Genomic DNA, 27700 nt, shown 5'->3' with positions numbered 1-27700 from the left:
CCCTTTCTAAAATTTTACAAAATGATGATAAATAACTATAATAATCACTATTTATATTTTATCATTGAAAATGCTCTAAGTCTTAAGGTTTGCACAAATATACTGCACAAATAATCATATGCCTCTGGGTTAAAAAAATTCATTTTTAAGTCCCAAAAACGTATATTTTTACCTTTGTACCGCTTGATTTGCACCAATTTTTTCCCGTAAATCAGTTTTTTCCATACAAAAGTAAAAAGAACATTTCAGTATCTAAGGGACAAAACGAAACATTTTTGAACCACAAGGACAAATGAGTATATATATGAACCTTAAAATTTAAAAGTTCATCGACTCTTGAATGTATTATAATCCTGCCAATCTTGATCCCACTTGCCGAATTATGCGGAATCGTAATTTGAAAGTTAAACTATTGAACATACTGGCCTAAATGTGAAACAGCTAAACAAAATATGTGACCCAAATCTCAGTTTAGGTATGATGGTATGTTTTTGTAGGTTCATTCAGTCTTTCAGGGCAAATGCTATAAATTAGATTTTAGCTCGGACTTGCTCACGAGTTCTCTTCTGAGAATTTCCCTGAAGCTGACTTTGGCACTGATTTTATAAAGGTGACCCCTCCGCAATCTTTGAAAGGCGCAACCTGAAAAAACAATTGCACAGTTAAAATATATCGTATTGATTGTTAATAATTTGTTGATAAAAGCAGGGAACTTTCTTTAACAAAATCATAGAATACTAACTACATCAAGTATCAACTAGAGAGCAGAGACCCTAACTTAGCAAAAAAAAACTAGAGACCGCTATCATTGTAGCCTAGTAACGACCCTCCTTCTCTTGGTAAAAAAAGGTTGAGGGTGCGAGCCTCGGTTGAGGTATGTGTGCGTGTACTGTGTAGTTTCTTTGTAATGAACTTGCTCACAAAAAAACATCAACCAGAGTCAGATTAAAGATCTTACAAATGAGAAATGAGTACCAACAGTTGTATGAAAAACAATTATTTAGTCAATTCTTTATTTTATCATTAAAAAACAATGTATTGTGAATTTTGAGAGATTGTTGCATTTAACCTGCTCTGAGATAAATTTCTTGACATCTTCTTCAGTTAGTGAACTGTTGGGAGCTCTGACAACATGTGCACTTGGGACTTCACCAGCTTCAGCATCAGGAAACCTAAAAGGAGTAGATTCCAAATAAACACCTACTTCATTGTTCATAATTTAGAGATTCTCATGTGCCTAAAAGAACCAAACATTTTATATTTGAGAGAACATTGAGGCGACTTACGGGATGACTACAGCGTCTAATATGTCTGGGTGAGACACGAGTAGGCCTTCAAGCTCTGCTGGTGCAACCTAACAAGAAGAATCAAGAAACATACCACAAAATGGATTACAATCATAATTGGAACTTTTGAAAATTCTCAAAATATCATGAACATCAATGTAGAGCCGCTATGTACACAAACAACTATGCATAAAAATAACTTGAACAGCCGCTAGGGAAAATTAAATTAGCTGGCCAACCCCTAGAAGTATCTAATTCAACTGCATTGATACAATAAGAGGCTACAAATCCCGAGTTCACTAATAGGAAACTGATACAATAGACTAATGTTTTCAGCCCTACTGAAAGTCTGACTATAATGTAACTGACACTATTAAGTGAATGCATTACACTTAACAGATGCATTCACATTTTCTTATAATTTTGTATGCTCATCAAATTCCAGTTTTATACTCGGAGACTTTCTCAATTTGGGAGGACTTTTACACAGAAGGCTTCCCAAAGTTTTACTTTAAGAATCCTGCATGCCAAAAACATAAACTACAGAAGGCTTCCAACGTACATCAGTGCCATATTCAGGGACTGCAGCAGCTGAACAATCACACCAGCTCAAAGATACAGATCAAAATTTCTATAAAAAGAGTCATCCGTTAAAGTAACAAAAGAAGGGTCCTTAATATCCATAAGTTATCTTGATGTACCTAGCACATTAATCCTAATCAGTTAGAGAGGTGCTGGAACCGGGGAAGTGCATAGACGAGCTATGGGATTAACTACAAAAAACCAAAGCAACACCACGGTTTTGTCAGAAATTTCCCTGATTCCTTACAAGTTAATCAAATGACCCAAATCCGAGGATGTAAGGCAATAGCCAATATGTCTGAATCACTTACTACTTTTAGCTTCCTTTTTTACGCTGACAAGGTTAAGAAAGAGCTAAAAGCAGGGGAGACCTATCTCTGCAATCTTCTCGCAGGGTATAGGTTAAACAAATTTATATCCTCAAATTTTCAAATCGCAATTCATAAAATTCTAAGTCTGATTAATGTAGGATGATACCAAACTAGTTACTTAAATTCCCAATTAATGACTATCAAAAAATATAAAATTTCTAAAAGATAATACAAATACTCTTACATACAATTAAGATTGTATATAACTAATTTAATAAGTTCCTCATCTTCGTTACTTTTCTATTTCTTTTCTCCTCCAGCACCTTCCATCCAATTTTGTAAGGTATCAAACCCAAGCAACAATCATGTTTTGTAGAACAGTTCATAGTCGATTCTTACCTGAAATCCTTTGTACTTGATGAGCTCTTTAATTCGATCAACAACATATAGTAGTCCTTCCTCATCAAAATAACCAAGGTCGCCTGTGTGCAGCCAGCCTTGTTTATCTATAGTAAGCTCTGTAGCTTGTGGATTGTTAAAATAACCTGATAATGGAATGATAATATTAGCAACATGTTATGGTTGTCATAGAAAAAAAGGATAATAACATATGAGGAATTTTCGCAGACTAAAACCTTTGTATAAAACGAAAGTCACTCGTTAAAAAAATTCAAGAACAAATTAATATCCCGTAATTTTTAAAATTATAATCATAATAGAATAATAGAAAAAAAGATTTTTTTTGTTATAGATTAGGATTTAAATTGAATTAGATTAATGAGTCTAAAATTTGGATCGGATTTTAATATGGATAACTGTAGATTAAGAAATAGGGTTTTGTAACATTATAAATACACCATATTCGTCTTCCTCGTTTTTATTGTTAAAATTCGTAGGGTTTTTTCTCATAACAATCAGCAGTCTTGTAAAATTCGTAGAAAATTCATTAAGTTATAATTCGTTGATTCTGAACTTTTCGGAAGGGACTTTTCATTTTCTTCAGTTTTCATGTTTTGTGTTTTCCAAGAAAACGTCGTTTACAGTGTCAAAAGGGCAATAAAAGATCTGATCAGAATTGGAATCATGGAGAAGATCGAAATTTTAGATGTTTCGTGTTTGATGGTATGCAAGGTATTGGATATGTGTCATAACATGGATTATTTGTTTGCGTAACTCAGGTAAGTAACTTCCCGTTGCTCTGTATTACTTATTTGCCTACGTGTTCTGTAAGTGATTATTCGTTGCTTCGTATTTATTGTGTAACGTATTATGTACGTTGATTACATGTTCATAGCTATTTGATTTGTTGTCGTAATTAAGATATCGATATGTGATTAATAAGAAAAGAATTTGTTCTCAGAATCCCTCAGTTTTAGATTATGCATCGAATCATAGAATCCGGTCACTAGATGGTGTGACAATATGAAATTAGTTACGCGCGTTCTGGAACACATAAATGCCTTGTTGAGTTTGTCTTAACGAGATATCGAATTTAGAGCCGTGTCGCTGCCATAGTGCGACCGTAATTTAGAACCGTTGGATTTTGAAAAGAATTTTGATTATGTGTATTATAGAATGTCTGGTGTATTTCGCTTTGATAATTGTTATAGATTATATGGTATGCATCTTTGTTCAAGTTGTTATCGAATATATGCGTGATTTTATGTGATCTTTGTGATACATGTCTAAACTGCGTTTTTGAAAATAAAATAAAATATTATTTTGAACCGTTGGACGGTAGTTGCTTACTGGACTTCACAGCTCATTCTTTTAATATTTCAGGTTTTTTCTAAGATTCGAGTCGGATATCATTGAATTTCGAAAACTTAATTCTGGAGTAAATTAAAATTATATTTTACTTTAGTTTCAATTTAGAATTAATAACGCGGGAAGCACGGGCTGTTACAACAAATCCTTAAACACCTAAAAAAGAAATAATTACTCTAGCAGGAAATAAAGGAAGTTGAATGGTGGTAAGACACACTGATAAATTAAAGAATGGATATGTGTTTGGCTGATTGGGAAATCAATTCCTACAGTTTTGAGATATCTTTCAGGGAATAAGTAACCGGAAATTTCATCGTAGACTAGCCATTTGATTTGATTGTATATTCAGTAATGCTACTATTAGTATAAGTAATAATTTGTATGCAGCGACAACTCTCATACCGTCCAACACATGCTAACATTTACTTTCACTATAAGGAGATGAACAAGAGATTTAATTGTTGTTTTAAAGATTCTCTAGACACTTGATAGTAAGACAATATATAATTGAAAGCTTACCTTGCATGATGTTAGGTCCCCTAACACATATTTCACCCAACTGCTTAGGAGGAAGACGCTCAAGTGTATCCACACTCACAATTTGGCATTCCACTCCAGGAACAAGCATTCCTGCTGAACCAGTATGTCGAGGACCTCCAAGCTGACTCTCCACAGACACTACTGCAGTCGTTTCCGTCATACCATAACCCTGAATGAACAGAGTTTTAGATTACTAAAAGCTTATCAAAAGACATTGCTACAAACTACGGAACAAGCAAGGAAAATACTTTTGTCAAAGGAACAAGAAATTCTAAGTCTCTCTATCTATCCAATTAGCAACCAATATAGACTCTATTCACAATATGACAACCGTAGGGTATTCTCTACAGGAGAATCAAGCACACATATGGATAGCCACTAAACATGTGACAACCCGGGTCAAATCCCGAGCTTTTTTCGCAACCTGGTCAAGTCCCGATTTCGAGTTCGAAATAAGTCGAAGTCTACTGTCCCAAATGCAGCAAACTTAGATGAACAACTAGCCCATAACAGGCCTCCAAAAGATCATGATTTGTTGATGCAAATAGTAGTAGTGCTTTGCCCGTATGTGACAATCCCGGTCAAATCCCGAGCCTTTTTTGAAATCGGGACGAGTCTGAAATAAGCAGAAGCCTACTGTCCCAAATGCTTGGGTAGATGATTTGTTGTTACAAATATTAGTAGTACTTTACCCGTAAACAGAACAGAAGTCCCAAAATTTCTTCGATGTGAACTGAGGTGTTACAAAACAAATTTTGAATTTACCAGAAACTATAATTCATACAATGTACTACAAATAAAAGAGAATTTCTTGACAGAAATTTCATATGCTTTAACACCCTCACAAAGAAAACACCGCTACAACTTTATGCATTTGAGTTCTGATTGGAATTTTGATTTATTTGAACAAGAGTAAGCTTATGTAGTCCAAGCTAGAGGACCAGTTTTTCTAGCTTGTTTGTATCCTTAAGTGTTTCCTTATACACATATTCTAATTTTCAATCCAGATATCTGGAGAAGATACAGGTCCAACCTCAGTGTTTAAAGGGAATTCAATACTATATAACCGGTTCTAATGTACCAAACACACAGGTGATTATTTCCATTAATGGTTATGCACATACATAGCAATTCTATGGAAAAAAATTGTTTGTAAAGTTATTCAAACCATGGTTAAACACTTTCAATTAAGAGAAATAAGTTTGTAGACACAGATAAACTAGATCTTTGATTAATATATTAGAATTTGATAACATACAAAATAGATCTTTGATACAGAATGCAAAATACCAGCAAGTTACTGGCCTTTGAAGAATGGAAAAACAGGGGAGAGAAGGGGAAAGCAAAAGTGTCAATGGCCACCGCTCCATCTATACGAAGAAGTTTTAACAGAACCAGTCATTTTTTATAGATTGTAACCTCATAAAACAGGTGCACAGCTGACCTTGACCATATGCAAATTGCCAAAAATCCCAGCACAAGTGGATTGCAATTAAACAGAATTGCATCATATTTGATCCAAGCACAAAATTATTATGTTATCACATCTGAGTAAATATTTAAAATAATAATCTGAAAATATGGACAGATTTTAATATTAAATTAAGAACTTTCACACTGATCTAAGAAACGATGTGAAAATCATAAACTGGGCTGATATAAATATCCATAATACAGCAAACAAACCTGCATAACCAACGCTTGCGGAAATTTCTTAGCACATTCTTGCATCAACTCTCTACCCAACGGAGCAGCACCGGAACCAATTTGCTTCAAAGACGACAAGTCAAATTTCTCAACCCCATTATACTTCGCCAACGCAAGCACAATCGGAGGCACAATCCATGTATGTGTAACCTTATACCTCTCAACCGTCCTCAAAAGCACTTCCAAATCATATTTCGCCATTGTCACAATCGTACTTCCCCTTTGCAATTGAGCATAAGTAATAACACAAAGTCCAAAGACATGAAACATAGGCACAATGCACAAAAACACACTACTCAACTCCCCCATCAAATCCAATCACTACAAGCCATCAAAGCAGCAGCAATAAAATTCCTATGACTCAATACCACGCCTTTACTAATCCCAGTAGTACCCGAAGAATACAACAAAGCAGCAGTGTCATCACCCGAAACATCAACCGGAAACAACAAAGACCCATCATTCCTAAACAAATCATCAAACAACACAATTCTAGAATCCATTTTATTCACATTTTGATCAAAACCTATTATCACAACAGGCAAACCGAACTCTTTAACCTTATCAAACAGCTCAAAAACAGTAAAAATAACTTTAGGGTTACAATCTTGAACCTGTTTTGCTACCTCTTGAGAAGTGTAACTAGGGTTGACAGTTGTGGCAATAGCTCCAGCATTAATGATCCCAAAGAAACAAACAGGGAAGTGAAGTGAATTTGGCGAAAAAATCAGAACTACATCATTTTTCTTGACACCAAGTTGTTGTAAGCCACGTGAGAGCTTGGAAACAGTGGAGTTGAGTTGAGAGAAAGTGAGAGTTTGGTTAGAGTTGGAGTCAATAACTGCAGGGTGATGAGGGTATGAAGAGATGTTACGAAAGAGAAAAGATGTCATGGAGATGTTTGAGTTTTTAGGGAGGTTTAGTGGTGGCCTGAGTGATCTGTATATTCCATCTAGGCCATACCCTGATTTTTCCATTAAAAGAGAGAGAGACCCAACTATTGAGATTTTTTTGTTGCAAGAATTTGGACAGTGATATTGAGGTAGTGATATATTGTTTTGTTCAATCTTGAATATTGTTTCCATCGGGCTATCTACATTATTTTCTCCGCATTTTTAACATATTTTATTCCCTTTGTCCATAGTAAAATTGTGAATTCATCAGCGCAAAAAGAAAGTAGTTGTTATATATAATATATATAAGAGAGATGGAGAGAATTAGATAATAATGAAATATAAAAGGTTAAGAGTCATCTATTAATATATAACACTCTCCCTTAAATGACTCATAAGAACACCATGCCTCGTTAAAACCTTACTAGGAAAAATCCTCTGAAAAAACCGAAAAAGAGTATATGTGTTAAGCACGTGTAATAATGAGCGTATTATATATCCCCTCATTTTGACATGACTATGAATATCAACATAGATCTCGAAGTCTGCACATCCTGATTATGTGTACTAATTTCTCGAATGGAGTGGTAGGAAATGCCTTTGTAAAGAAATCTGCTGAATTTCTTTTATCATCATTCCTTGCACGTGATGCTGCCTCGTTAAAAATTGTCTTCAACAATTAAATTCATAGCAAAAGAAAATCTCCACTTAATTTATTCAATTTTTGATTCCCTATCACTTGCCGCCTGCAAAATTAGTTAGAACTTTATAAAATAGGTTAGTGGGGATTAAATAAAATTATCATTTTGAAACTTCAAGATTAACACGCTCTTAATTTATAATTATGTCAAAACATGTATAATAAAACATGTTTTAGTTTACTTGGATATAGTACTTCAGGATCGAGAATTTCTTCTCCTTTTTCTCTTGGGCAGAATGGATCCTTATTCTTTTCTAATGATCGTACAATCATGGGTGTACACACAGGATATGCCTTATCCATAATAAACCATTTAAGAATATTTTCAATATATAAAGACTGGTGGACAAAGATTCCTTAGATAAATGCTCAATTTGAAAACCAAGGCAGAGTTTTGTTTTACCCAAATCCTTCATTTCAAACTCTCTTTTCAAATATCCAATCGTCTCATGGAGTTCATCTGGAGTTCCAATGATGTTTAAATCATCAACATATACTACAATGATAGTAAACCTCAATTTTGTCCTTTTAATAAAAACACATAGACATATTACATTATTAGTATATCCATCTTTCAAAATATATTCACTGAGACGATTGTACCACATATGACCTGATTGTTTCAATCCGTATAATGATCTTTGTAATTTAATTGAGTAAATCTCTCGGGGTCTTGAACTATATACTTCAGGCATTTTTAATCCATCAGGGATCTTTATGTAAATGTCACTATCGAGTGACCCATACAAGTAGGTAGTCACAACATCCATTAAATTCATTCGGAGCCCTTCTAGAATGATAAACTTATCAAAAATCTGAATGTTGTTGCATCCATTACCGAGGAATAAGTTTCCTCCTAATCGATTCCCGGTCTTTGTGAGAAGCCTTGAGCAACAAGGCGTGCCTTGTATCTCACAATTTCATTTTTTTTCTTTTACGCACAAATACCCATCTATATCTAACGGGTTTACACCTGTAGGTGTTCGGACAATAGGTCCAAAAACTTGGCGTTTTTCAAGTGATTTCAATTCTGCTTCAATAGCTTCTTTCCATTTTGGCCAATCATTTCTTCTTTTACATTCATAGATCAATCTAGGCTCATGATCCTCGATTTCCTCAGAAATGTCAAGTGCAGCTGCATATGCAAATATATCATCCATGACAATTTCTTTTTTGTTCCACCTATTTCCTGAAATGACATAATTTATTGAGGTCTCTTCATTATCAACAATTTCAGGTGTTTGATCATCCTTAGAAGACGTCTCTTCAGTGATCAAATTTATGATGTCATTTGATGTTCCAACTTTCTTATCAAGTTTTCTTATTTTTCTTGGAATTTTATCATTGGATCTAATAGGTCTACCACACTTCTGGCGTGCTTTAGACTTAGTTGCTAGTATGATTTTATTATCTTCTTCGGGAAGTATAATATTACAATGAACATTAACAGCTGGTATATGTGACTTTGTCACATTCTTGACATCAGTAAATGCATCAGAAAATCTATTTGCGACTTCTTGTAGGTGGATAATCTTTTGAACTTCAAGTTCACATTGATTTATTCGAGGATCATAATAAGACAGGGATACTGCATTCCACAAAATTTCTTACTTTTATTTTTCAAATTTTGTCTTATCTCCCCCTAATGCAGGAAAAAGTGTCTCATCAATTGACAATCGGCAAATCTTGCCGTGAATGAATCTCCAGTCTTGGGCTCCAAATATTTTATAATGGAGGGAGAATCAAATCTAATATATACCTCTAATCTTCTTTGGGGTCCCATTTTTATTCGTTGGGGAGGGGTTATTGGAACATAAACTACACACCCAAAAAATTTCAAGTGAGAGATATTTGGTTCTTGACCATTTACAAGTTGCATTGGGGAATATTTATGATAAGAAGTCGGTCTAAACCGGACTAAAGAAGCCGCATGTAATATTGCATGTCCCCAGGAAGTAGTTGGTAAATTTGTTCTCATAAGTAATTGTCTCGTAATTAATTGTAGCCTTTTAATGAAAGACTTAGCAAGACTATTTTGAGTGTGTGTGGGCAACAGAATGCTCCACTTCAATCCCAATAGACATACAATAATATTTAAAAGATTGGGATGTAAATTCTCCTGCTTTGTCCAATCTTATTTTCTTTATATTATAATCAGGAAATTGTGCTCGCAATCGAATTATTTGAGCAAGGAGTCGTGCAAAAGCCACATTACGAGTGGACAATAAACCAACGTGTGACCATCTTGTTGATGCATCAATGAGTACCACAAAGTACTGAAATGGCATTCAATGGCAACTTTCACAGGAGATGGTTTTGTTATCAATTTTTCCTTGAATACAAGTAACACATGAAAAATCTTTGGACAATGGAACAATTTTATTTTTGATTGGATGTCCATTTGAATTTTCAATAATTCTTCGCATCATTGTTGAACCCGGATGGCCTAAACGATCATGCCATATAGTAAAATTTCTCGGGTCAACAGATCTTGTATTAATAGTCATGTGCGATTCAACTGGATTTATGAAAGTATAATATAATCCGGAATTATGTGATGGGAGTTTTTCTATCACATGTTTCCTCCCTGAGACTATAGTCGTGATACATAAATATACATCATCACGTTCATTTATCGTCTCAATATGATGGTCATTGTGGCATATATCTTTAAAGCTCAAAAGATTTCTTTTCGATCGGGTGGAAAACATTACATTTTTAATCAATAAACATGTACCATTGGGTAGCACTATACTTGCTCTTCCGGAGCCTTCAATTATATCCGATGCACCTGATATTGTATTTATATTAGCTTTGGCTAATATTAGATGTGAAAAATATACATTATTTTTCAAAATTGTATGTATTGTTGCACTATTCGCCAAACAAAAAGATTCCTCATTTTTTATAACACATGATGAGAGGCTGCTGGGCATATTTCTTCACGAAAAAATAAATTTAGAAGTAGAGGTAGAATATCTCAAGTACTTCAGTATCGAAAAGAAAATTATATAAGCAACTGATAAGGATGATTATCATAGTTCAAAAGTCAATGTAAGGCCTTGTTTAGTTATTCTTAGGCTCATCACCACCAAATTTAGGCATATTCACATCAACATCTTCAAAGAAATCACCAACTTCCATGTAAGTAAAGGCGAAAGGATCAACTAGATCATTCTGTTCGGTGAAATTAGTTTCAACATTCTTTAAAGATGCTTGATATAGGTCAGCAAAGTGCTTGGAGGTACGACATGTACTTCTCCAGTGACCTTTCATTCCACATCGACTACAAGTACTTTCACCCCTTTTAGCCATCGTGCTACCCTCAGATTTTTATTTATTGTCTGTTTCTGGTAGTAAGGCTTTCTTTTAAAGTTGGGGGGATTTTGTTGATTACGGCCTCTACCATGCACAAAATCATGATCACGGGCACGTCCACGTCCATGCCCACGTCCACGTCCACGTCCAACTGTTTTATTATCTCTATATTCATTATTAGTCACCGCGTTCACTTCAGGGAATGGTGTTGAGCCAGTTTGATGTTCTTGATGATTTTTCAGCAAAAGTTCGTTGTTTTGTTCAGCAAGAAGCAAAACAGAAATCAGCTCAGAATATTTTATGAATCCACGTTCACGATATTGTTGCTGCAAGAGCATATTATTTGCATTGAAAGTGGAATATGTTTTTTCCAACATATCTTTATCGGTGATATTCTCGCCACATAATTTCAATTGAGATGTAACCTTAAACATGGCAGAATTATACTCACTCACATTTTTATAATCTTGCAATCGCAAGTGTAGCCAATCATAGAGAGCTTTAGGAAGTATCACTGTTTTTGGTGGTCATATCTTTCTTTGAGATTCTTCCAAAGTGTTGAGGGATCTTTAATAGTCAATCCTTCATCAAGGTGGTGGCGAAGAAATATCATGGCTTTTGCCTTATCTTGTTCGGAGGTTTTATTTCCCTCTTTTATAGTGTCACCGAGGCTCATTGTACTAAGATAGATTTCAGCATCAAGAATCCATGTCAAATAATTTTTTCCGATGACATGAAGTGCGTTGAATTCAAGCTTTGTAAGATTCGACATTTTGATTACTAAAAGGAGAGGGTAATACACATTAATATCAAGATAATGATATATCTTAATATAGAAGTTCACCAAAATTTCATATTTCACATGTATAATAAACATAATATAAAATTAGAATAAATTCATGGCCATGAATTTATATTCATGCCCATGAATTTCTGCTGTATCTCAAGTTGGTTCCCTTTCATTTGCATGCTTCGTTAACGCTTTTATAATAAGCACATTCATTCAATATTTAAAATATGCGAGGAAAACACATATGCATTAATATTTAAAAATGCATGATAATATAACATGATGATGGTGCATTGAATTCAATCTAATGGTACATTGAATGCAATCTACTGTATATGTAGCATCTTAACACGTTGCACCCATTTTCACCTTTATAATTTACCTCAATATTAAAGCAAGGAAGGTGGGAACTATTAAAGCAAACAAAGATGAAACATATAGATCCAATATCTCAAATCAAATATCGTACAAAATGGCTAATTATGATAAAGTCAAATCTGATCAGTTTCAAAGAATACCAATTTACTCTATGAAGATGATTTTATCTGAAAAAGTATAAAACACGAAAAATGTATAAAATTCCGGAATCTTTCCATAATGGTATGGCTCATAATATTTGAACAAGTATTTAACTTACTATGAATTTTAGAAGTTACTGCATATCACCTTGAATCATACAATCAGATTACACAAAATGCAGATTTTTGACATACATATAAGCAGATTTTGGAAAAACACAAAGAAGCTCAATAAATTCCTTTACAACGAGAATAAGCTCAATAAATTTCGATGGATAATGAATCAGATACAAAATATACGAGAATCGGACATATAATAAACATATAAAGATCATCTTATTGCAAGTGAAACGAAGTAAACTAAAAAAAATAGTGTACATACCTCACGGACAAACTGAAATAATAAATTTTCATAGAATCCTTCTTCTTCTTGAATTTCCAACACCTATTTACACTTTGATGATCTCCTTTAAACACTTAAGTAAAACTGATCTCCTTATTTTATAAGCAAATCGTGTTGATAACGTGTTATATATAATATATATATATATAAGAGATTGAGAGAGAACTAGATAATAATGAAAGAGATCATCTTGTTATTCTATATCATAAACAAAGTACAAGCAAGCCTTATATAGGCTAGTAGAATGGATGTTACAAGGAAAATGGAGAGGCAAAGGTTGCTAGTAATTAAGATAACCATATGAAAGGCTAAGAGTCATCTATTAATACATAACAGAATTCACATACCGATGAGGATTTCTTTTATACAGACCCTTGGAGCATCTCTAGTGCAGCAGGCCCAACTCTTGCATTAAAAATCGTGAAAAGGATTCTAGTTAAATAATGAAGTGTCCGAGGAAAAGAAGAGAGCTGATCAGTACCACCATTCCGGCCCAAGTCTATGCCTGTTATCTTTTATAATACCTCCGTCCCAACCAATTCTTTATATTTTTTTTGGACATGAAAGTTAAGAAATCTATATTCTTTATTAATAAGCGAAACTATGTATAATTTGGTGCTAAAAATACCAAAGTACCAAATTTTGGTACTTACCTGACATAAATTGACTTCTATTCTCTATAAACTTTGTTCTTAACACAAATCGACTTCTATTCTTTGTAAATTTCATTTTCTTTGGAAACTATTAAGGGGGAGTATTTGTAACGCCCCCAGATTCGGGGTCAGGAATCTGGGTCGTCACGCCATCCTTCACTCATGTGTAACCTGTATTGATTCAATAATCCAACAGACCCCAATCTCACGCACACACACAAGTTATAGCCTTAGAAACGATGTACAAGATGTAATCTTCTTTTATTATATTTAAATGTACTTTACAGGATCTTAAGCAAATATTCGTAACCTCTACATGAAGTTACAATAATTACTAATAATATTTTATACCTATCAGGATACTCTGGTCCACCTGAGACAAAGCAGTAAGGGATTCTCCCCATGATTTCAAGTGACTAAGTCCCACGCCGGCATACTGGTAATCTGTTGTGTTGTGACATTTATAAGAAAGCAAGAGTGAGCAATAATGCTCATCAATAATAATCAACAGGATGAAAAGACTGTTAAAGAAATTATATTAATCCGTATAAGGACATGTATTTACTCAAAGTAGTTTTTTTTGGTGATACACACCTTCTTTCTAAAACAATTATTTAGTGGATTTATTATCCTGCAAATACCTTAATGGTAAACCCATCACCTAGGCTTGGGTTACGGTATTGCATCAAAATTCCAATTGGAAGAATTTAGGACATTCACTGGAGCCCCCGAGATACGATGATCAGTCGTATAACGGTAACAGTAACCTTTTCTACATGTAGAGGGACGACTTCCTAACATCCTGGTTGTCACCCAAGCCGCATTTGGGCTTTATATGCTTCCCCATTCCACCCGGGTATATTTTGCGTACTTCGTATGTCCTTCAGTACACATGGTACCTTCTCATACGAAAAATTAATATGGCAGTCTCCCCAGTCCACGAAGTACTGGATCTCTACCCTTCCTTGTCCTTTTAAGAATCCTATCATATACTTGAAATTATCGAACTATATCGAAGTTCCCCAAGTGTTTTGCTTGTTGATAGGCACAGTTTTACCTCATATATATATATGTACTTCCGAAAGCTTTCGGAGGAAGTACTAAGGATGTGAGTTGACCGTTGTCAACAGATAAGTAAATAAGGGGGAGTTTCTTTTGAAACGGTTAGGTCACACACACTGTAGAAGGGGGTTGAATACAGTATTTATCACAATCAAATCGAATTAAAGAACTCAAGTAACAGAAAACAAACTTTATTCAATATAATAAACTCTGTTACAATATAGAACTGTCCTCTCCCAGTGATGAACAAATATCACGAGAGCTGCTCGGGTTACAATGAATATTATTCTCGATAATTATAACACTTATAGTGTAAACCCTATGTCTGTATTTATATACTACACAGTTACAAGATAATCGCTAATTGATATGGAATATAATTCTGCTTCCTAAAATATATCAATCAGATATCTTTTCTTCCAAGTATTCTATTAATCATACATATCTCTTCTTGCGTTTGTCTTGATCTTCTTTCCTTTCAATCAGCCGCCTTCCTTATCTGAAAGTCTCCTTAACTTAAGTTCTGACCACTTAAGTTCTGACTTCAGTATAAGTGCTGATTTCCAGTTAAGTACTGATTTGTCCTGTTTAAGTAAGATCTGAAAACTAAACACAAATCATATTAGACATGACATTCTCAAATATATCTAACAGAAACTATATTCAAAATATTTAAAATAATTCGAGATAATATTCTCCGACGATTTGAAATTATTGGAATGTTTTTCCGAAAATCAGAAAGTATTTTAAATCAAATTTATGATCTTTAAATCATAATAAATTATTTAATAAATAATTAATAATTAAATATTAATCGTTAAATAATTAAACCTCGAATAATTATACTTTAAAAGAATATTTGAAATAATATTCCTCAACTAATTTATGTTTAAGTAATTTAAAGTAATCTTTAATAATAAATCGGGTTTGAAATAAATAATCGTTGGAGAATACTTCTCCTAGAATAAATGAACAATGAAATAATATTTGTTATTCGAGTAATTAAATCTAGTTGAGGAAATACGATCTTAGGAAATCGTTTCAATAAAAGTTCGAGGTATTTAATGTTTCGCAAGTGGACATCGAGTCCCTTGGAATAAAATAAGTGCAGACTTTTGATCGTCCAAAACATCACTATCAGAACTTGATGACTCAGTATCAGACTTTGTGATGAGAGCTTTTCCCTTGCCTTTCCTTGAGGTAGCTACTTTGGGGGATTCCTCCTCAGCCTTAAGAGCAACTGTTCTTGACTTTCCTCCTTTCCTCTTGCTTCTTTGTTCCATCTCAAGTTCATGAGTCTTGAGCATCCCATAAATTTCATCAAGAGTTGTTTCTTCAAGATTATAGTTGTCTCTTATAATTGTGGCCTTCAAATCCCAACTTTCAGGAAGAGCTAACAGGAATTTAAGGTTTGAATCTTTAAGATCATATTCCTTATCAACTAGTGACAAGTCATTCAAGAGTTTGACAAATCTGTCATATAAATCAGTCAATGACTCATTAGGCTTTGAGTCAAAGTGTTCATACTCTTAAGTGAGTATAGTCTTCCTGTTCTTCTTAATTGAATCAGTTCCCTGGCATCTTGTCTCCAAGACATCCCATATCTCCTTTGCAGTCTTGCAGTTAATTACCCTATTTGACATTACATTATCAATGGCACTATGCAGCAAGTGTCGTACCTTAGCATCCTTAGCAATTGATGCGATATCTTCAGCAGTGTAATCACTCTTCTCCTTTGGCACAGACTTTGTTGCTTCACCTGTAACTGCAACTGCGAGTTTGGTTGGCTTGTGTGGTCTTTCATTGATTCTGTCAAGATATTCTGGATCTGTAGCTTCCAGAAATATAGACATCCTCACCTTCCATATGTGATATTCAGATGGTTTCAGTATAGGAACTCTAATAGTCTCATATCGACTATGGATTTGAGTCTTTGGAGGTTCTTCAGTTTTGGTGGACTTGGTTGGAGTTTCTGCTTCAGACATGATTGTTTTTGGATCTTAAACTGTTTGTGTGTTAACAGATCTGCTCTGATACCACTTGTTAGGTCACACACGCTGTAGAAGGGGGTTGAATACAGTGTTTATCATAATCAAATCGAATTAAAGAACTCAAGTAACAGAAAACAAACTTTATTCAATATAATAAACTCTGTTATAATATGGAATTGTCCTCTCTCAGTGATGAACAAATATCACGAGAGCTGCTAGGGTTATAATGAATATTATTCTCGATAATTATAACACTTATAGTGTAAACCCTATGTGTGTGTTTATATACTACACAGTTACAAGATAATCGCTAATTGATATGGAATATAATTCTGCTTCCTAAAATATATCAATCAGATATCTTTTCTTCCAAGTATTCTATTCTTCATAGAATTCTTTCTAAATGCATATCTCTTCTTGCGTTTGTCTTCATCTTCTTTCCTTTCAATCAGCCGCCTTCCTTATCTGAAAGTCTCCTTAAATCCTGATATTATCTCCTGATAAATATCTCCTGATAACTAAAGTTCTGACCACTTAAGTTCTGACTTCAGTATAAGTGCTGATTTCCAGTTAATTACTGATTTGTCCTGTTTAAGTAAGATCTGAAAACTAAACACAAATCATATTAGACATGACATTATCAAATATATCTAACAATCTCCCCCAACTTGTAAATTAGCATAATATACAAGTTTAACAGATATTTGATGATGTCAAAAACATTAAGTACAAATGCATGATAATTTGACTAGATAACTACAACTTACAGTCCTTAAAGCTTTACCAACTTTAACTTCTGATAACAGCTTTAGTCTGTATACACATCAGAATTTGAGCAGTTGTAGATCTTGACTTGGCTTCAATTACTGATCTCTTTGATGTCAGGAGTTGTTCTGAGATAATTCTTTAACAAACATCTTTCATCATATTTAAGTTCATCAATCATCCTCTTTTTTGCATTCTTCAATTCAACTGTATCTTCACCAATTTGAAAGATAGCAGCCCTGAGATCATTTATTCTGGCTTTCCTTATGTCCTGATCCAGTCTGATCAAATATGCCTTGTCAGACTCAAGATTGAATTCTACAGCCTTATAACCTAGAAAGGTAGTTATAATCTTAGCAGAGTTAGGCTTCATCTCAACATTATCACCCTTGTGATCTCTATACTTGGGACAGTATGTGCTGTCAAACTTTACAGAATAAAGCTTCTTCTGTCTCTAAATCTGAGTTTTCAAATAATTTGCAGCACTTTCTGTTAATCTGTTCTTCACTTGAAGTAAGAATAAAACATGTTCTAGTTCCTCAAAATACTTCAGTGGTATAGCATTCTCCCTTATGTGGTAAACCCTTCCATCTGTCATGAAATATAACAAGATGTGTTCTTTCAAGAAGGTATGGTAAACCATCTGTACAGATTCAAGCTGATTCAATCTTTCAGGAGTTGCTCCAACACCTGGTTCACTTAAGGAAGTTGGATCATTGGTTGTGTTCTGCACTCTTCTTTCATCAGCACTACCCAATCCAGATTTATCTCTTGCTTCCTTTCCTGTAACAACTCTTGCTTCAAAACCACTTGCTGCAGTCTTCAAAGGTTGAGTCTGTTTAGCTTTAGTGAATCCTAGTAGGAGGAACTTTGAGGATTTAAGATGAGAAATGTCAAAGGTTTCCTTTAACTTATCTTCTGATATCAAGCTAACTTGAGCTATGTCAGAGGTTGCTTGCTTCAGTGTTATATCAGAACTTACTATATCTTGACTCTGAACAACTTGAGCCATGTCAGAGGTTATTTGATAAATCTTCTTTGAAACCAGAGTAAAATTAGCATCTTCAACAGATATTTCTTCATCCATAGGAGGCACATAAACCTTTACAGGTTCACCAACTTTTTATTTTCCCTTAGACCTTGGATCTATCTGCATTTGTGATTTGGCCTTGGTTGCCTCAGGATTTACCCTTTCTTTTATCACAATGCCTTTAGCCTTAGGAATTTTCTTTTCAACAACAAAAGCTTCAGATTTGGAGTTGACTTTTTCTAACTTAAGTCTAGCTTCTTCTTCCTTTAGACTCTCAAATTCCATTCCTGGATTTTCTTTCAGAAATAACTGTCTTGAAATCTCCTCATCAAGTTCCAGATGTTCATCAGAACTTATTCTTTTACCAGTATCAGAAGTTATTCTTCTCCCAGTATCAGAACTTGTTCTTTGACTTGTAATTCCAGTTCTACTTCATAAAAGACCTTTACCTTGACCATGACCTCCACCCATTCCAGAGTTTCCCGGATCATCTTTTCCATCATCCTTTCCCTTCAGTGTCTTGATAGGTTTGCATTTGGACTTAATTACTTTCTCCCCCTTTTTGGCATCAGCAGGTAATAGAAGAGAGACAAGCAATTCCACTGAGGATTGGATCTCATTGAGTTGATTTTGATGAGAAGCTTGATTCTTCAAAATTTCATCAATCTGAGACTGTTGCTTCTCTTGGGTTTTCTCAATGTAGGCAATTCTGTTAAAGGTAGGTTGGAAAAACCTTTTCTTATCAAATTTCAGATTCATATCTTGATGGATCAAGTTTTCTTGAATTTTATTCACCTTGTCATTAATTATTGAGTGTTGACCTTGAAGGTGCCTTGTACTCAATACAGTAACTCTTAGTTGTGTCTTGAAATCATCATTTATCATCAGTTCATCAGCTTTTGCAAGATGCTCAGCAAGAATCTTTTCAGAAGGAACAAAGGTAACTGTGTTCCACTCCTTAGTCCACTCTTGTCCTCTAGGAGTTTCACTCCAAGGTACTGGTGCTCCCCCTGTAACACACTTCTTGACTATTTCAGCTTTATAAAAAGTTTTTTGAGGTGCATGTCCTGATGGACCAGCTGCATCATCATCTACATTTGTAACAACAGCTTCACCAGTAACTTCATCATTAGCAGCATCAGAACTTATATAATCAGCATCAGCAGCATCTTCCGATAAGAGAATAGTATGAGAGGCTATTGAGGCTTGAACATCATCCTCTAAGTGCTGATCTCCAATTAAGTTCTGATCAACAGCCATATTCTGATGCTCACATAAAATCTGATCTTCAGTATCTAGATACAGAGAAGGTGTGGTAGGCAATTCTGGATTAAAATCAGCATCAAGAAGTGGTGTTTATTGGGCTTGCTGAGCAGGCCTAACTCCATATTAGTATGATATTGTCCGCTTTGGGCCGAGCCCGCACGGGTTTGTTTTTGGGCACCTCCCAAAAGGCCTCATACTAATGGAGTTATCTGGCTGCTTTTATTCTAGCAAATTGTCCCTCCCACAAACGATGTGGGACAACTCCTAACAATCTCCCCTACACATATCGGGCCCGACACCTGTCGATTCTGCCTCCTTCAGTGTGACCAGGCTCCCCCTCGACCCATACTGAAAGTCCATCTGGCTATCTGCTTCCCCTAGGCCCATACTGGAAGGCCCGTCTGCCTTTTCCTTGAGCCCATTCTGGGGCAAGCCCATCTGCCTCTTCCTAGGTCATTTCTGGAGCCCATCTGAGATTGTTATGGACCGTTTATAACCTGAAGCTCTGATACCACTTGTTGGGCTTGCTAAGCAGGCCTAACTACACATTAGTATGATATTGTCCGCTTTAGGCCGAGCCCGCACGGGTTTATTTTTGGGCACCTACCAAAAGGCCTCATACTAATTGGAGTTGTCTGGCTGCTTATATTCTAGCAAAATGCCCTCCCACAAACGATGTGGGACAACTCCTAACAATCTCCCCCTTCACACATCGGGCCCGACACTTGTCGATTCTGCCTCCTTCAGTGTGACCAGGCTCCCCCTCGACCCATACTGAAAGTCCATCTGGCTATATGCTCCCCCTAGGCCCATACTGGAAGGCCCGTCTGCCTTTTCCTTGAGCCCATTCTGGGGCAAGCCCATCTCCCTCTTCCTAGGTCACTTCTGGAGCCCATCTGAGATTGTTTTGGATCGTCACAACCATAGCTCTGATACCACTTGTTGGGCTTGCTGAGCAGGCCTAACTCCATATTAGTATGATATTGTCCGCTTTGGGCCGAGCCCGCACGGATTTCTTTTTGGGCACCTCCCAAAAGGCCTCATACTAATGGAGTTATCTGGCTGCTTTTATTCTAGCAAACTGCCCCTCCCACAAACGATGTGGGACAACTCCTAACAATCTCCCCCTTCACACATCGGGCCCGACACCTGTCGATTCTGCCTCCTTCAGTGTGATCAGACTCCCCCTTGACCCATACTGAAAGTCCATTTGGCTATCTGCTTCCCCTAGGCCCATACTGGAAGGCCCGTCTGCCTTTTCCTTGAGCCCATTCTGGGGCAAGCCCATCTGCCTCTTCCTAGGTCACTTCTGGAGCCCATCTGAGATTGTTATGGACCATTTATAACCTGAAGCTCTGATACCACTTGTTGGGCTTGCTGAGCAGGCCTAACTCCATATTAGTATGATATTGTCCGCTTTGGGCCGAGCCCGCATGGGTTTGTTTTTGGGCACCTCCCAAAAGGCCTCATACTAATGGAGTTATCTGGCTGCTTTTATTCTAGCAAACTACCTCTCCCACAAACGATGTGGGACAACTCCCCACTTGTTGGGCTTGCTGAGCAGGCCTAACTCCATATTAGTATGATATTGTCCGCTTTGGGCCGAGCCCGCACAGATTTATTTTTGGGAACCTCCCAAAAGGCCTCATACTAATGAAGTTATCTGGCTGCTTATATTCTAGCAAACTGCCCCTCCCACAAATGATGTGGGACAACTCCTAACAATCTCCCCCTTCACACATCGGGCTGGTGGAGCTGGTGGAGTGATTGGAGCTGGTGTAGCTTCTAAGTATAGAACCTTAGGCACAATCAGGTTGTGAATATCAATCTAAGCACTTGTGCCTGGGTCTTCAGTAGGTACTGGATGAATTACATAAGACACAGGAGGTGTAGGCAGTCTGTCTTGTGTAGGTTCTGGGTGTGCTGAAGGAAGAAAATTAACAACAATTGGTTCTGTTGGGATCGGAGATTCCTGACCCCCTTCCTTAGCTCCTTCTTCCAGAGTTTCTCCAGAATGCGATGATACACTGACAGGCCTCCTGGCTCTTTGCATTTTATGTCTCTTTGAAGGTGGAGAGACTGTGGGAGTTTCATCAAAATACATCCTTCTAAGTCTTTTGAGAAGCTTAGAACTCCCAATTCCAGTATCCTTCTGAGAAGAGACTTTCTCACCTTCTTTGACAACAGGTTCCGACACTGGAACCTGTTCCTCACTGTCTGACTCATCTCTCAGAATAATCCTCCTTTTCTTTTGTTGTGTCTGAGGTACAATCTTTGTCCTCTTGGGCTTTGAAGATGAAGGCTTCACAGTATGTGCTGATGATGAAGGTTGAGATTTCTGTGAAGGTTTGAAATATGTTCTGATTAAGGGTTGAGTAGGTTGAGGTTAAGAAGTTTGAGGTGTAAGTGTGGTATGTTCTGATGGTTGTGGTGGTGGCTGGGATGTGCTGGTGGGTTGAACATCAGGGTAAACAGATCTATAGGTGTGAGGATCAACATTGACCAGGATTTGTTTTACATACTGAGGTATCTGTAAGGGTCTTACCACTTTCTTCTTAAGGTCAGCATTTAACAAGTCATTAAAAGCCCTTTTTGCAAGCTTAAAGGGTGAAATTAAATCAGTGGTAGGTTGGGGTTCATCAGCACAACAGAAATTATATATAAGATAACAGAATCTAGCAAAGTATACTACATTTCTATCCTCTGTCATCCTATCCCCATGAAACCTAGCATAGCACTTGCAAAATCAAAGTGAGTTTGATGAATAAGAGCATACCCTATTTGCTGACTCATAATTGGAATGGCATCAAAGTTGGAGCACTTATTGGTGAATGCCTTAGTGATACAATCGAAGAAAAAGCTCCATTCCTTCCTGATATTTTCCCTTTTCAACTGTCCAAACTTTCCCAAACTCTTCCAATAACGCAAATTGGCCATGAGCTGCTGTAGAATAAGGTCCTCCACTGTTGAAAAAGTACAGCCTTCTGGTAATTGGAGAGCTTTACGAACTGCTCCAGGAGTAACCACGTGCTCAACATCATTCACTTAAAAAACGATGCTTGGAGTACCAGTAACACCACCATTATCAAAATGCCCAGTCCGCCAGAACGTCAGAACTTGTTGGCTTGAAATGGCTTGAGGTTGGGTCAAAACATACCCAATCTCACTATGTGCTAGAAAATCTTGCACAAAGTGCAAATCAGATGGAGTTTCAGCCTTGTTCAAGATGGCAGCATAGTTGTTAGGTACAAACTTGGCTCCATCGACAATCAAATCCTTAGGTGCCATGTGAAATAATTGAGAAATTAGGTTGCCTGTAAGGTGTTTGATAAAATGGTTCTATGATAAATCGTCAGTAGATGGGAGAGAGAGTAAAAGTAAAATGAGAGAGATAAAGTATGAAAGTGAATAAAAGATTTTACAATCTTTTCTCTCTTTTACTTATACACGGTAAAAAAATAGCCGTTTGAGACACCTGTTAGACATGTAGCATTAAAAGATAATTAATGGGCACGGGTATTCAGTAATCATTACTTATCACATGCAGTTTTTCAAGGAGAAAACTGTTCCACTTACCAAGTAATCCCATTAATCAAGGACGTTCAGTTTTATTTTAATTTTTAAAAAAACTGTTCCCACTAAATAAATGATTATTACTGCTTTACCAATATTTTGTAAAAATATGACCAATAAGAGAATGACCAAAAATAAACCAAGCTCAGAATCAGAACTTGATTTGTATCAGAGCTAAAAAGGTCATCAGAATATGGTTAGTATCAGAACTTAACAGTCATCAGAACATGATTCCCTAACTCGAAGGGTGAATGCCTATTTCTGTAATTCTTCACACAAATTCTGATTTCATTTCTTCAGAACTTAATCATCAGAACTTCCATCATAACTTGTCCTAAGAATTTATGCAACTGACACTTAAACTATTCATCTAAAAGAACATTTATCACCACAGTAATTTTCATCATTCATATGGAGTGTATGTGTGTGCAGTAAGCTAAATATCAGATAAAGATTAAAGTTTGATTCACTTCAGTACATCTTAGAAATAAGGCATAACTAAGAACTGTGCTTAAAATCTGTCATGATTCTGAAGTCTACTTTAGAATGAGTTTATGCATGAGTCCACCTCAACTGTTTTGTGCTCATTTTATGCATCTTTTGAAATTCCTTTTTACAGTGGCTTCTCAGTGTAAGTGAGTCACGACTGCTTATCAGAATTTATGTTATTATCAGAGTATTTCTCCAATAATCATAGAGTGTGAAAAGTCACCAAGAAAATTTTATTTTGCTTTTCTAATGCATATTACTTAATACCAGCAATGCACTTGGGTCTTCCCTTCCACATTTTTACTCTAGATCTCAAAGGAGTACCTGATTTTTATTCCCTTTTCTTTTCCTTTTTCTTTTGATAAGTGAGGTTTATTAGCACTTAGTACATTCATCAGATTTACTAACATCAGAACTTAACAGATAAGAAGCACTATTCTAGTTTGTGACTTAATAATAAGATACACAAAGTAAATTTAACAAAGCTCAATATCAGAATTTGCTTGTGTAAAAAGATTTCCACATAAACAATTACTTCAAACATGGGACTTTAGTATATTAAAGACTACTAGGTCAGCATCTAGCATAATTATCCTCATTGGATTAAATTGTCACAAAAACATTCATATCACTATCAGAGTTTAGAAATTCACATCAGACAACAATCAGCACTTAAGCAATTTTCAATTTAAGCACAGAATACACAAAGATAGTAATATCCGTAAATACTGATCATAAAATCTGATGCATCAGAACAAAAACTAAGCAGATTTAGAGAAAGAACCTGAAACTATTCCAAGTTCATTTACCAATCTTATAAAAGTAGCTTCACACAGTGGTTTTGTGAAGATATCTGCTAGTTGTTGATCTGTTAGAACAAAGTGCAATTCCACTGTACTTTCATCCACATGTTCCCTTATGAAGTGGTACCTAATGCTGATGTGCTTTGTCATTGAGTGTTGAACTGGATTACCTGTCATAGCAATGTCACTTTGATTATCACAGTAAATAGGGATTTTAAAATATATTAACCCATAATCAAGTAGCTGATTCTTCATCCAAAAAATCTGTGCACAACAACTTCCTGCAGCAATGTACTCTGCTTCTACAGTTGATGCAGAAATTGACTTTTGTTTCTTGCTAAACCAAGAAACTAATCTGCCTCCAAGAAATTGGCAGCTTCCACTTGTGCTTTTCCTGTCAATTTTGCATCCTGCAAAATCTGCATCTGAGTAACCTATTAGCTTAAAGTCTGATTCTCTACGATACCACAATCCCAGATCAGCTGTACCCTTAAGGTACTTGAAAATTCTTTTCACAGCTAGTAAGTGAGGTTCTCTTGGATCTGCTTGAAATCTTGCACAAAGACAGGTAGCATACATGATATCAAGTCTACTAGCAGTTAGATAGAGTAATGAGCCAATCATACCTCTGTAATCAGTAATATCTACTGATGTACCAGTATCCTTATCCAATTTTGTTGCAGTGGCCATGGGAGTGGATGCACTTGAACAATCTAGCATTCCAAATTTCTTCAGCAAATTTCTGGTGTACTTGGATTGACAGATAAAAGTGCCTTCTTCATTCTGCTTGACTTGAAGGCCCAGAAAATAGCTAAGTTCCCCCATCATACTCATTTGATATCTTGACTGCATTAGTTTGGCAAACTTCTTGCAAAGTCTGTCATTTGTAGAACCAAAAATGATATCATCAACATATATTTGCACCAAAAGTAAGTCCTTTCCATGGTTGAGGTAGAACAGTGTTTTGTCAATAGTTCATCTGTTGAAACCACTTTCCAGAAGAAACTGAGCTAAAGACTCATACCATGCTCTTGGAGCTTGCTTAAGGCCATAAAGTGCTTTATTAAGCCTGTAGACATGATTTGGAAGTTTGGAATATACAAAGCCTGGAGGTTGTTCAACATATACTTCATCTTCCAATTCTCCATTGAGAAAAGCACTTTTCACATCCATTTGAAAGACAATAAACTTTTTATAAGCAGCATAAGCCAAAAATATCCTTATGGCTTCCAATCTAGCAACTGGTGCAAATGTTTCATCATAGTCAATTCCCTCATGTTGAGAATATCCTTTTGCAACCAGCCTTGCTTTATTCCTTGTAATTATGCCATCACTATCAGTTTTGTTTTTGAACAGCCACTTTGTACCAACAACAGACCTGTTCTTTGGTCTTGGCACTAGGGTCCAGACTTTGTTTCTTTCAAATTCATTTAACTCTTCCTGCATTGCTTGCACCCAATCAGCATCTTGAAGAGCTTCTTCTACTTTCTTTGGTTCAGTCTGAGAAAGAAAAGAATTATAAAGACATTCATTTGATGTAGCTGTTCTAGTTCTGACACCTGCATCAGGATTTCCAATAATTAAGTCAGGTGTATGTGATTTAGTCCACTTCCTTGCAGATGGAAGGTTTTCTCTAGAACTGGATGCTCCCCCATGATCCATGCTGTCTTCATCAAGATTTTCTGATGCTCCCCCTGAAATTATGCTCTCTGAGTTGGATCCTTCAGAATTTGAGTTTCCAGAATTATCAGAACTTGGCTCATCAGAACTTGATGAATCAGAACTTGAAGAGCCAGTTGTAGGTTCTGATGCTTCTTGAGATATGGTTGTATCTTCAGTATGCTCCCCCTGCACAGGTGCATCTTCCTTTGGCGCAATCACCACAGTTTCGATAACATTAGAGTTTAATCCATCAGAGTTTGCAGTATCAGGATTTAGACTGTCAGGATTTACAGTATCAGAATTTAAATCTTCATTTTCAAATCTCAGCTGATCATGATCATTGAAATCTTCAAGTCCAGTAATCTTCTTATCATCAAAAGAGATATTGATAGATTCCATGACAACCCTTGTTCTTAAATTGTAGACTGTGAAGGCTTTTGTGGAAAGTGGATATCCAACAAAAATTCCTTCATCAGCTTTTAAATCAAATTTGGATAGCAGTTCAGGATGAGTCTTAAGAACAAAACACTTGCATCCAAATACATGAAAATACTTCAGATTTGGCTTCTTTTTCTTCACCATCTCATATGGTGTCTTTCCATGCTTGTTAATGAGTGTTGCATTCTGAGTGAAACAAGCAGTCTGCACAGCTTCAACCCAGAAATAGGTTGCTAGCTTTGCTTCATCAAGCATAGTTCGTGCAGCTTCAATAAGAGTTCTATTCTTTCTTTCAACAACTCCATTTTGTTGTGGAGTTCCAGGAGCATAAAATTCCTGCTTTATTCCATGGTCTTTGCAGAACTCTTCCATGATCAAATTCTTGAACTCAGTGCCATTATCACTTCTTATAATCTTCACAGAATATTTGATCAATTTATCCAGTTGCTTGACATGATCAATCAAAATAGATGCAGTTTCATTTTTTGTGTGCAAGAAATACACCCATGTGTATCTGGTGAACTCATCCACTATGACCATAGCATATTTCTTCTTTGCAACAGACATGACATTCACTGGACCAAATAGATCAACATGTAGTAGGTGATAAGGCTCAAGAATTGATGATTCAGTCTTGCTCTTGAATGAAGATTTTCTTTGTTTAGCCTTCTGACATGAATCACAAAGGCCATCAGGAGCAAATACTGATTTTGGCAGTCCTCTCACAAGATCTTTCTTGACTAGTTCATTTATATTGTTGAAATTTAAACGAGAGAGTTTCTTGTGCCAATTCCAGCTTTCTTCAATTGATGCTCTACTTAACAAACAGATTGCAGAACCATCAGTACTTGTTGAAAGCTTGGCTCATAAATGTTACCATGCCTGTATCCTTTCAGAACAACTTTGCCTGTAGATTTGTTTACAACTTCACAGTGTTCTTCAAAGAAATCCACATGATAACCTCTGTCACAGATTTGACTAACACTCAGCAGATTGTGTTTAAGTCCTGAGACCAGAGCTACTTTTTCAATGATGACATTCCCCAGATTGATATTGCCATATCCCAAGGTTTTTCCAATGTTGCCATCTCCATAAAAAACACTTGGGCCAGCTTTCTCCACAAAGTCTGATAGCAGGGCTTTATTTCCAGTCA

General features: G+C 36.0%; 1 protein-coding gene and 1 pseudogene across 1 annotated transcript; both read right to left on the bottom strand.

The window, feature by feature from the left end:
* Nucleotides 1-523: 523 nt before the first annotated feature.
* LOC141696105 (putative CoA ligase CCL7) lies at nt 524-7249 on the bottom strand (annotated as a pseudogene).
* Nucleotides 7250-10852: 3603 nt separating this feature from the next.
* Nucleotides 10853-11876, bottom strand: LOC141696104 (uncharacterized). The gene is made up of 3 exons (XM_074500291.1): nt 11727-11876; nt 11083-11529; nt 10853-10963 (listed from the first exon to the last, which is right to left on the bottom strand). Exons 1-3 carry the CDS (start codon nt 11874-11876, stop codon nt 10853-10855), a joined length of 708 nt encoding a protein of 235 aa, XP_074356392.1.
* Between the last annotated feature and the right edge of the window lie 15824 nt (nt 11877-27700).

Source organism: Apium graveolens, chromosome 11, assembly GCF_009905375.1.
Source record: "Apium graveolens cultivar Ventura chromosome 11, ASM990537v1, whole genome shotgun sequence".
Lineage (NCBI taxonomy): Eukaryota > Viridiplantae > Streptophyta > Magnoliopsida > Apiales > Apiaceae > Apium > Apium graveolens.
The sequence above is the reverse complement of the archived record's forward strand: the minus strand, read 5'-3'. Positions and strand labels throughout refer to the sequence as shown.